General features: G+C 34.7%; 1 protein-coding gene across 3 annotated transcripts in view; it reads right to left on the bottom strand.

The window, feature by feature from the left end:
• LOC119579392 (L-fucose kinase-like) overlaps positions 1-12,500 on the bottom strand; it is a 14,667-nt gene that overhangs the window by 1,974 nt on the left and 193 nt on the right. Inside the window, exons 1-14 of one of the 3 annotated variants that reach the window (XM_037927183.1) lie at positions 12,343-12,500; positions 12,026-12,116; positions 11,603-11,808; positions 10,372-10,551; positions 9,657-9,876; positions 8,449-8,600; positions 8,033-8,172; positions 7,076-7,905; positions 6,623-6,810; positions 5,803-5,937; positions 4,875-5,057; positions 4,484-4,719; positions 1,682-1,883; positions 1,169-1,309 (exon numbers count right to left, since the gene is read on the bottom strand). The exon at positions 12,343-12,500 is cut by the window's right edge and continues 193 nt beyond it. In XM_037927183.1, the coding sequence (XP_037783111.1) occupies positions 1,169-1,309; positions 1,682-1,883; positions 4,484-4,719; positions 4,875-5,057; positions 5,803-5,937; positions 6,623-6,810; positions 7,076-7,905; positions 8,033-8,172; positions 8,449-8,600; positions 9,657-9,876; positions 10,372-10,551; positions 11,603-11,808; positions 12,026-12,095 (2,883 nt within the window). In that variant the 5' untranslated portion in view covers positions 12,096-12,116; positions 12,343-12,500. Of the gene's footprint in view, positions 1-1,168; positions 1,310-1,681; positions 1,884-4,483; positions 4,720-4,874; positions 5,058-5,802; positions 5,938-6,622; positions 6,811-7,075; positions 7,906-8,032; positions 8,173-8,448; positions 8,601-9,656; positions 9,877-10,371; positions 10,552-11,602; positions 11,809-12,025; positions 12,121-12,342 lie in introns of all 3 variants that reach the window. The other 2 variants (XM_037927184.1, XM_037927185.1) reach the window with 2 other exon arrangements.

The following is a 12,500-nucleotide window of genomic DNA, read 5'->3' on the forward strand; positions in this document are numbered from 1 at the left end:
TTTAGTTTCTATGAGTGCTACTGTACTGCACATTTTGGATTTAGATATAAAAAAAAAATATATAATATATATATATATATATATATATATATATATATATATATATATATATATATATATATATATATATATATATATATATATATATATATAATTACTAATAGGCCATTCTTATGATGAGGGTAATAAAATGAGCTTAAAATTGTGGTAAACAAGCTATTCACTTTATGACAGTACATCAAAGAAAAGACCTAATGCCTCAACCAACTTTAATCTGAGGGGCCAACCATATAAAATTTCGCTTACTTTATGAATTTACTCCAATATTAATTCTGCATCTAATACACTAATTTCACTTAAAATTTGCTTTTTCATGAAATATATCTTACATATACCAGGAAAACTAATTTCCTAAGTTAAACATTTGTATTCTGAAACTAAAAATATGAGTTATATGTAGGCTAGAAATATTAAGAAAAATAAACCTACCTACAGACCCAACTTATTTTTATCAAGGTAGAATTCCTTTTAATGGAAAACATTTGTGATTCCTAAAAAAAAAAAAAAATATATATATATATATATATATATATATATATATATATATATATTATATATATAATTATATATATATATATAATATAAATATATATATATATATATATATATATATATATATATATATATATATATATATATATCTGACATATTCATATTGCCTTAAAATGAATAATAAAATGGAAAGGTACAAAACAAATGGCTAATCACAAAGAAACTTGAGCACAATGGAAAGAACTTAAATACCAAAAGTTTACTGATTTCAATGTCAAAAAAAAAAAAAAAATATATATATATATCTCCCAGTGAGTACATTAAATCCTATACCATCAGACATAAATTAAATGCTGACAATGTCACACAGCCATATAATAACCATGCATGGACATTCATATACAATAATTAAAGTAAATTTTATTCTCAATATTTATTTATCTATCAATATTTTTCACATAAAAATTATTTCTTTGAAAAAAGTATCTTAAAATTAAAAGACCAAAGGTCAAAGCATACTTATCACAGTTTCTTCAAAGCCAATTCAAAATATTGCAGAAAATAAAGATGGAACAGGAGAGAAAGGAGAGAAGAAAGAAAGATGGGGTTATGTTACCTTGCCTGTGTACAAAAGTAGTAGATGGTTGTTAAGAAAGTCTAGCATCTCTGCCTGAAGAGGTATCTTGTACATATTTACAGTCACTGGTGTCCCTATATTACTGACACCCAACTTAGCTCCACCCACTAATCCTCCCACCTGTTGAAAAAAATAAATGTAAATTCCTATTACATATCATCATCATCATCAATAACGGTATGCTCATGTTTGAGCAGCCGTGGACCTCTCCACCATCCTTCGCCTGAAAGAAAACTTTGAAATCAGTCTTACAAGTATACATTACTAATATAATGAAACTAATTTATGCGCATACCTAACCAGCAATTATACAAGTACATTACATTTAAAGGAAATAATACATATGTTTAAGTCTAGGTCTTGATCTCGCATATATTTTTGTAACCAATACATACCAAAATTCAAAACGTGGATTTTACAGGCTCCCACTATGCATGCTTATCTCTATTCATAAGCACAGATCATCAATTCATATATTTGAATCAAGCTTACCTGATCTTGCCATCCTCCTCCTGTGGTTAGTCTCTGCTCAATAGTAAGGGTTGCATGCACAAGGTGAGAGTGCGATGGAGGTGGATGGCCTAACAGCACAGCCATTGCTGACACTAGAGTTCCAGCAAGGAGACTGCTTCCTCCCAGACCTGATCCCTGAGGCAGCTGTGACCACACTTCAACCTCCACACCTGCGTTATAACTAGAAAGAATTCCTTCTTATACTTTTGCGTCTCTTATAAAAAGTCTGAAATCAAAGACAAATTTATATACACAATGCTATGCTTAAATGGTTGCCAGTGTGTATTACAGACTATCAGTTTTCAATAAGACTTCTCCTAGTGGAAAGAAGCTTGTCCCAATAATATTCAGCTTAAAGAATTACCCAATAAAACATATTCTTTGGCTTCTTTTAGTCAGTTCTAATTCAATGCTCATATCTGAAATATTAGATAATCCATTCCCAGGAAATTTTAGACCTGGATAAAGGATTGTACAATCCAAACAAAAATGCCATAAAGTGCTTCCAAAGTTTTAACAATGGTATCTGCCACAAGAGCAGAATGGGATAAGCAATAGTATCTCTGTTATTAACTGAAGTATATTGCTTATCCTGGACATATTAAAGCTATAAGTGTGTCAATGAGAATGATGATGGGTTTTGGGAAAATATTTCATATATTCTATAATTTTATGAAATAAAACACCATAATTTTATTTCTTTTATCAATAAAACTTTAGAAATAGTTTCCATGGTTAACACATTTGTTTAGTGCTTCATAACTAACATGAACTGACCAGATATTATAGCATTTAACACATTCAAAATATATTAGAAAAACTCACACAAAGAAGAAGCAGTACAATTACTGCTTCGTTTCTTAGGATTTGGCAACTCAAGATAGGCCATAACAGGGCTGTCGATCAAACCTGACCTTAGCAGACAGTCACCTCACTTAGGTTGCATGCACAACCTTAGCTGTCTAACAAGCATTCTGGAAAATGAGCATGCATATATGTGTGTGTGTATATATATATATATATAATATATATATATATATATATATATATATATATTATAATATATATAAGTATAAAATGATATAGTATATGTATTAATATATGTATATGTATATTATGTATATATATATATATATATATATATATATTTATATATATGTATATATATATATATATATATATATATATATATATATATATATTATACATATATATACATATATATATATATATATATATATATATTATATATATATATATATATATATAGATATATATACATACATACATATGTGTGTGGGGGGGGGGGGGGGTGTCGCGGGTGTGGGGGGGGGGGGGGGGGTGTCTGGGTGTGTGTGGGGGGGGGGGGTCTGCGTGTGTGTGTCTGCGTGTGTGTGTCTGCGTGTGTGTGTGTGTGTGTGTGTGTGTGTGTGTGTGTGTGTGTGTGTGTGTGTGTGTGTGTGTGTGTGTGTGTGTGTATGTGTGTGTGTGTGTGTGTGTGTGTGTGTGTGTGTGTGTGTGTGTGTGTGTGTGTGTGTGTGTGTGTGTGTGTGTGTGTGTGTGTGTGTGTGTGTGTGTGTGTGTGTGTGTGTGTGTGTGTGTGTGTGTGTGTGTGTGTGTGTGTGTGTGTGTGTGTGTGTGTGTGTGTATGTGCACGTGTGCATGTGCTTGTGCATGTGCTTGTGCATGTGCGCGTGTGCATGTGCTTGTGCATGTGCATGTGCATGTGCGTGTTCATGTGTGTCACTGAGCCAATTATGGGTACTGCTTGTCTTGCCTATTTACCCTTTTCCTTGATTTACATGATCTAATTGTGCATGTGCATGTGTGTTTGGGTGTGTGTTTGCATTTGCGTGTGTGTGCGTGTGCGTGTGCATGTGCATGAGAATGAGTGTGAGTGATAGAGAGTGAGAGTGAGGGTGAGTGTGTGTATGTATTTGGTAACTCACACCGTATGACATTGGTTTCCAACCTTTTTGTACTCTTATACCTCAAACCCCTGAAACACATGCAACCCCTTTGCCAAATCTGAGACGGGAAAGTTATGAAAAAGAAACTCAACAGGTACATTACACAATGTGTTTCAGCAAAATGATTTTCTTTCAATACTGTTCCTGCTGAAGCACTGAGGTTTCAAACCCCTAGCCAACTGTGACACATAGTTTGGGAACTACTGGTTTCTCAAATTGCTTCTACATTTCCTACAAACATTACCTACTGTGGTGACTGTAATAACACGGAATGGCAGATTGCAATGGTGCAGGCAGCCAAATTATTTGTACTTTATATCACAACCCTGCTTTGTTTCAAATTTCCATACTACTTTTTCATCTTAATTAGCTTTTGAACATGAAATGCCTATAAGGAGGAATGAAGTCAAGAGTTCTGGACCCAATGGGTTTTAACACTAAAAGCCACTACAAAAGGGATATAACATATGAGCATATTAGGACTATCTCTGGTGTTCAATTTGAAGGTCTTACCATAAAAATGAAAAAGAAAAAAATCATGTAAGCTATATTCAGACTTTAGCAATGAAATTTAATAAATCTCATAGCCAAATGAACAAGTACAATAACATGGTAATAAAATCAAATAAAACTAACAGCCTTTGCTGAACCCTTCAAAATTCAGAAAGAACATTTTTGATCTCACATCTTTCAAGACATACTTGAATAAAGCTAAGGAACTTCTACTCTCAGAATATTCATCAAAATGGAACTGAAACAACGGTTTATATGATCATGTTGTAGTCACTGGTAATGTCAAGCAAATATTTACCTTTCAGTCAACTGTGACATCAAAGTATCCTCACTGTGGAGGTCCACCAAGCGGCAGTAGAGCAGGACAACTTTTACAAGAGCACCTGGAGCCACAGGGTTATCATAATCACCAAGCTGCTCTAACTGGCTCCAAGTCAAGCGTACATCACCACCTGACCAGTCACGGAGAACACACACAATGTGGGGTTCGGGTATGAACCTGACACGGGCACCAATTGGTTTCTTCTTGTTAATCTACCAAATATTTTAGAGAGTTAGTTGTCTATATAAGATACAATTGGACATGACATTTTCAACTCTCTTTCTGTGGGTAGATAAAAAAAAATAAAAAATAAAAATTAAAAAAATTAGACCAATACACATTAAAAATATAAATCATATCCCTTCACCTTGATGGCAATGTTGAGCACAGCACCCCCTTGCTCATAGCAAATGGGTGGTGTATCTGTCCAGCCTCCAGCCAGGTCAATCCTTGCAGGGGAAAGTGCTTCTACCCACACACCAGCAGGGACTTGCTGACGAAACTCCTGTGCAACCCACATAGGTGATACATGCATCTCTGCTGTTTCCACCTGCAAGTTCATGGTATTTAACCCAATGCTGACAGGCACGACATGTACGTACATGCCATGCCCACTGTAAGTTTACTTTATTAATTGTTTTTACACACAGAGGGCTACACTTGTACTGAGTCACTGAGTCAATTATGAGTACTGCCTGTCTTGCCCATTTACCCTTTTCCTTGATTTACAAAAATATTTTACATTATTTAATTTTGCTGTTAATTATATTTATAACATTATAGTAATTATGTCTATAATAAAAATAACACCATCAACAGTCACAGCATTAGTAAAAAAAATATGTTTTTCCTGCCAATTCAAGGAAAAGTATAATCAGGTAAGGTCACAAGGTCTACTACTTGACTCCTTTGTGGCTAAGCACTAGCAGAGCCATCTATGGTAGAGACATTTCTCACACACACACACACACACACACACACACACACACACACACACACACACACACACACACACACACACACACACAAAAAAAAAAAAAAAGCACAGCATTTTCCCCAGCACAAATGGGTCAAGAAAGGGTTAGTTTGCAAAACTCTGTAAATAATAATAAATTACAAGAAATTGTATATAATGGCACTATTAGAATTCTGTGATTTTTTGTATTTCACTTTTCATTAAACCCTGCCCTAAAATAAAAGGGATAGACAGACATATTTGTACAGTGGGCAACCTTGACTAAATACTGTATGAAAATGAAAGTAAACTAATGTAACTAAAACACATTTCAACTTACCAAGTGACTAATGACAATCTGTGAAGCTCGTTCATAATGCCGAGCAGCTCTAATTAAGTCTTCAGGATGACCTGATTGCATCCACAATTTGCAGTTGTCAAACATCAATTCCATTGCTCTGCTCTGGTTCCCTGACTGCACAAATGAGAATTTGTCTCAAATCCATCAATATCTATAATGTGTAGAAATATTAATGATGACCATATAGTTAGACAGACAAGATCCAATATATCTGCTAGTATACATTTCTCTTGCATAAATAACTTTCAAGGAAAATTATTTCATCCTAGATTTTGCATCTGATTAGTGACTAGTTTGAATTAATTAAAAATGCTTTAATATAATATTCCCCTTCCTGCACCTATCACATATCACTGTACATGCACCTGTCTAGGTTACATGTGATAAGATTTTAAGACAATGGCAATAGTATTAGGGATGAAACTCTGATAGTTGTAGCTAGTTTAGCCCAATGATGCTGGAGGGCATCCATGCAAAGCCTAACAATAACAATGCTCTGTTCTGCACACATAAAAAAAATTTGGAGTTCTATGGTTCACACAGAGACAGTTCTTGAGTGAAAACTTTAATCCTTGTTTTTTAAGCTTTTCCTGAAAAACAATAATGGGTTAATCCAGAATCAAAGACATGGGGGAGAAAATATCGTTCCTATATTTTAATGTTTATCTCGTACTGGTGGCCTCAACATTAACACCAGCATAGTGGCAAGTATACTCTGATAATTTTGTGGCGCCACTTGGTTACAGGATGTGTACCATTAGTAATAAAATTACAATGTGCTAAAAGGGCTCACACATACTTTCAGCTGCTGCAGGGCATTCCTCCAGTGAGGGTTAGCAGCAGGCCCACTTCTCAACCCTCCATCACCAGCAGCCATGCATCCTAAAAGATCTGCAATGTTGGCTAGCAGTCGTGGAGTAGTAGGACGCTCATGACTCAGTTGCTGATGCAGTACCATCATGATCTTGTTAACTGAAATCTGTCCTCCTATGAAAAACATGAGTTGTTTTAACAATTTTCATTAATAAAAATATACAGCTTATATCAATTTAACTTATGAACATCACTGTACCTACGTATAACTGAATAATGAATTAAATGAAAAATTATTCAACTATAAAGACATAATGAAATCAATATGATATCAAGTATGAAATGTGGCAAAAAGGATCATATCAAAAACTGTTTGAATTTTATATATGATATCTTCCATATAAATAACGCCAAACAACATGAACAATAAAATACTTACTTGCTGCTACATACTCAAACATAGGAAGGAGAGATTTTCCACCTAATTCACCTGAAGTGGCTTCTATGATTTGTTCAGCAATTTTAAGATAAATGTCCTCGTGTTGCTGGATGAGTTTATGCATTATGCTGCTTTCCATAGCATCAAGAAGTGAAAACCTGGAGCCTGCTTTCCATTCTTCAATCCGAGATTTCCATTCATTCATGGAAACATCATCTGTAAGTGTTCTTACCAGAATGGCCAAACTCTGAATTTGTTCCTCCTTTGGAATATCATTTGAAAATAACTTAGCAGTCAAGAATGTTTGGTTGTGACTTGCCTGGTTTGGCCACAGTATGTCTGGACTTAATTCTGTCCTTTCCATGAAGACTGGCCAATCTATGTTGAATATACTTGCTTCCTTCTCCTGGTAATGCAGGCTCAACTGGTCTTTAATTCCATAACAAGTTATAACATCTTGTATTCTTGTAGGATGCATCTGCCACACACAGTCACCAGCAAGTTGAAGCTGTAATTTTGCACTTGACAGTTGGAAGCCAGACACAGTACTTAAGCCAGAAAACTCTAAAGCAACATCTTTACCAATCCAAGAGTCTACAATGAAAAGATCTTTGCCCGTTGATTTCACACTTCCCTCAATGTAAGCATTGATTGTTTTCACTGCACCACTAGTTGGTACTTGGAAAGGTCTACTGCCCACACAACTCGAAGAAAGTAATGGCAATATAATGGATTCATATGTTAAATGTGATGCCAAATAATGATGCCTGGTGCCTTCTAGGGAATGGAACACTGCCTTCAATCCTTGCAATTGTTTCCATATTTGGAGCCTGTAGAAAGAGAAAACATAGTGACATTTTGGGATATCTGAATTGTGAATGAATGGACAAGTAAATAATAGCTTTTGTGATAAAATGCTGAATGTCATAACTTAATTCACATATTTGTAGGACCAACCTGGCAGTGTGTAACTCCTGCACTGCTGTGATATTATACTTGGCAACTTGAGCGTACACAGCCCCACAACGACCTGACAGGTACTCTTCCTCCTCCACACCACTACATAATGGCAGTAACAAGTCAAAGTATAATGAAACCTGAAACCAATTCCATACAAAAATGCTATAAATGCTGTGAATATCTTTCTCATCTTTGCAGTGATAAAAGATAAACTTTACTGTATTTTACATTCTGGTAATTCAGAACTCATTCTCCAACTTGCTTTTATCACAAAGCAATAATCTTGTGGTACTTTTGAGAATTCTATTGCACTCTGCACTGAAATCTGATAATCCTTATAATTCTATAATACTTTCATAACCTACTTGCAAAATACAATATCAAAATCCTCACTGATATACAAATACACACACCTGTAATGGTGGAATTCCACTATCTGTTCCATAGTATGTGCATCTATCAAGTGGAGGGAGTGTGTGTAACCCCAGCAACTGCTCTGTCAAAGATGCACTAAGAAACACAAGGCCTGAGATGACAGGTGCTTCATCCTTAGTAAATACTTCCTCTGTAACAAAAATATATGAATAAGATGAAATATATGATACATATCAAAGAATACTTTTCCAAATTAGAAAACTGTCCTTCTTAAATCTACTTATCATATGTATCATCTAAGTCAAAATAAATTAATACCATCACTGGAAAATTCAATTCATATTCAATCTGGAGAAACCTAACAGTCAGTCCTGTATCTTATTTGTGTGCCTTTAATTTACATTAGACATATTTCCTTGTAGTAATAAAATACTATATGTAAATGCCATTCGACAATGGATTTTGAATGGGAAATGTGATAAAATTCATTACTACACCTTTTGTGGTAATATATACAAAAACGAATCTTGGACAAGCAAAACACATAAGAGAGAAGACAAATCGTAATCTTTTCTTTAGTATTTTAAAAATTACAAATGGGGATAATATTCTAAGACTTCTCTGCAACAATACAATTTCTAAGATACTAGTTTTATTCAATTCTATTCTAGTTTAAATTCTGATCATGTAAAAAGTAATGGTGAAAAGTATTAACTCCAGGAAAATGCTGCATTCATTTTAGAATCTATGGTGAAATGTTTCTGCACACAGATGGCTCTACTAGTGTTTAGCCACAAAGGAGTCAATTAGTAGACCTTATAACCTTACCTGATTTCACCTATCCTTGAATTTGCTGGAAAAACATTTTTTTTTTTACTAATGCTGTGAATATCGATGTTGTTATTTTTAATATAAACATTGTAATTACTATAATATTATTGACATTAGTATTGGCATTATAAGATAACGTTAAATATTTCTGAAAATCAAGGAAATGGGTTAACAGGTGAGACAAATAGTACTCATAATTGGCTCATTGGTGACTTAATACATGTGGAGCCATATATGTGTAAAAACAATTACTAAAGAAAACTCAAAGTGGGCATGGCATGTATGTACATGCCGTGCCTGTTGGTTTTGGGTTAATAAAATCTATCTTTTATGTAGAAAATATACTTGGTTATACTGTTAAATTAACATAATGGCATAAATAAACAATGTTAATACAAACATTAATATCTCTTACTCATTCTGTCCCATGGCATTTTATACTCCATCCTTAAAATATTCTTTCTTCCATCAGTAATGACAGTGCCATGATGAGTGGCTTGTTGTAAGGGTGTCTTGATGGTGCATACAACAGCACCACTGACACCATTAGTATCAGGAGCCTCAACTTGTGGTGAATTTGGAATGAAGGCATCAAGTGAGGTCACCCAAACTCCGGTGTTGCTCCTTCTTCCTACCTGTCAGTAAGGGATAAAACTCATATCATTTTATCTAATGGTAGGCTATCATTTATGTGGTTAAATTAGGTTGTTAGTGTGAAACTGTGCTCTTAATATTTAAATTATTGTCTTCAATTGTTTTTGCCTTATTTGTGATGATAATATGGCTGAAGAGGAGAAAAGTGTCAAAAGATTTGATAAAAGCCTACAGAAGAAATAATACACACACACATGCACACACACACATGCACACACACACACACACACACACACACACACACACACACACACACACACACACACACACACACACTCACACACACTCACACACACTCACACACACCACACACACACTCACACACACTCACACACACTCACACACACTCACACACACTCCACATATATAAATTGCTGGGTATTACAAATACCTCTACATAGGCCTAACCAAAGTTATTGAAAATACAAAAAGCATTCTTCTGTCTAAATTAATCAAGACACTCTAAAGAAACTCACTTTTGTTGCCATCCAAATAACATGCTGAAGCAGTGTTGGGGGTGTTGCCATGGCACTCTGAGAGACACAGGGTAACTCAGGAGGAACATACAAGAAGGGAGAGCCACCTGGGGAGTGTGCCAAGACACGACCATGATGAACCACCAAAATGCGGCTGTTGTAAACTAATTCACTGCTGATCTGTAGGTATGCATTGTGTTACTATAATCATAATACTATATTGATGTAAACTCACTTACAGTTTTCAGAAGTATAAAAAAATTTACTCCTTAAAAAACAACACTCTGAAAAGAAATAATATCACTTATTCCTATACTGTATTGGATATGAATGTTTCTTTCTTCTTTTTTTATATATAATAATGATGCAATAGTTCACAACAGTAATCAAATAAGAGCAAATCTATTCCTAGTTCCTGAACTCCATACTTCAATAAAAAAAAATTACAAGAAGCAGTAGCTACCCAGAAGAATAACTTTCAAGGATTGTTTTTATGAATTAATTGGTAGTAGACTCATGGAAGCAGACAAACTGATATGAAAAGCAACATCATTAGATACTGAAAATCAGCATCTCTTGGATACACCTGGTGGTGAAGGTATGACTAGAGGACATTTAACAATCTATTCAACAATAGAAAATTTCTTGGTATATGTTCAGAAGACCTGACACATCAGCTCTCAAAACTGAGCTTCTTTCTTGCAAGTAGTCTACATCATTTGTTTTATCAAAATCTATGTGAACTATGATATGCTCTGCTATGGATGTCATACACTCTGGACACAATAATGTTGGAATGATCACTGCAGTCTCCTTGTTTCACACACAAGTAGAGGCCAACAAACCACTACAACATATAGTAGAGATTATCTGACAGTAAATCATAAGAGAGATCTATAAGCTTTATCTTGCCTGAATACAGGTGGTAGAGACTTCTAGGTCTTCACAATATGGCCAGTGGCAAGTACACATGTACCTTCTAAACATTTACCAATTTTTGTATCATACGTCCACACATGTAGAAATTCATAAATACACACATATTAGTGCACATAGACGCAGACACAGCAAACTCAAATTTAGAAAATAAAAAATCATTATTAGGTGAAATTTCTTGCAAAACTAATATATTTGAGTGTTCACAAATTATAACTCTAAACCCATTATTTTTTAGGGAGGGGAGGAAGGAGTAATTGGCAAATACTATAAACAAAAAACTAAGCCAAAGTACCGTAGTGTGATTCCTCTTAGCTGAGAGCCTCTCCACTGCCACAAGGAGTGCATTGATGGTTGCTCCACCACTACCAACTCCTTGCTCTAACTGACACGTTTTACTTGCACTTCCTTCCTCGGATATCTTCTCCCACTGCGGGTCATCCACAACCATGAGAAGTTCATGGCTGGGTAACATCCCCACCTTTGCTAGACGGTTGCATTCTGGAAATTAGGGGATATCTTCAGTAAAATTATTATATCAAATCTCAATTATTTTTCAGATCTATTTAATGTTTGGCTTCAATGTTAAAACTTTCCCCAGACAGCAAGAGAAAATTGATATCTTTTTAAAACATCAATTAATATATCAACTGTTCTTTGGATGACTTGCCATCACATTGACAATGCATAGCACCAACACACTAGCCTAAAAACCAACCTTTCTCCAGGCCTTCCCTTATTGTGGCAGTAGAACAGGTTACTACAATTGCTGTCCAGTGATCCTCCATTCTTTAACTTCGATGTTGCATCTGCCTGCAAAGTCAATAATAAAGTGAGAATCTTTGTTGATGAAAAATATAAATAAAAAGACTAATACAATAAAATACATAAAATACAAATATCTAATGATTGACCTAGCTTAAATGTGAATGGTGAAATGTGAGTTACATTACTTCTATATTACATAAATACCTGAGAATGTATGTCTGTATATTCGGAATCTGATATACATTTTAAAAAAATCTATTTCCTCACCTATGACACCGCCAGTTCGAGCAAACAACTGCTAAATAAATAAATTTTCATCAACCTTTTAATACGTCCTGGCTTGAAGAGACCGTCAAATGACCGCCCATTCTATCATTATCTCCATCTGATAAAGATAAGCATAATAACCATGAAAACAATTGCCT

The sequence above is a fragment of the Penaeus monodon genome, chromosome 12 (assembly GCF_015228065.2).
Source record: "Penaeus monodon isolate SGIC_2016 chromosome 12, NSTDA_Pmon_1, whole genome shotgun sequence".
Classification (NCBI taxonomy): Eukaryota; Metazoa; Arthropoda; class Malacostraca; order Decapoda; family Penaeidae; genus Penaeus; species Penaeus monodon.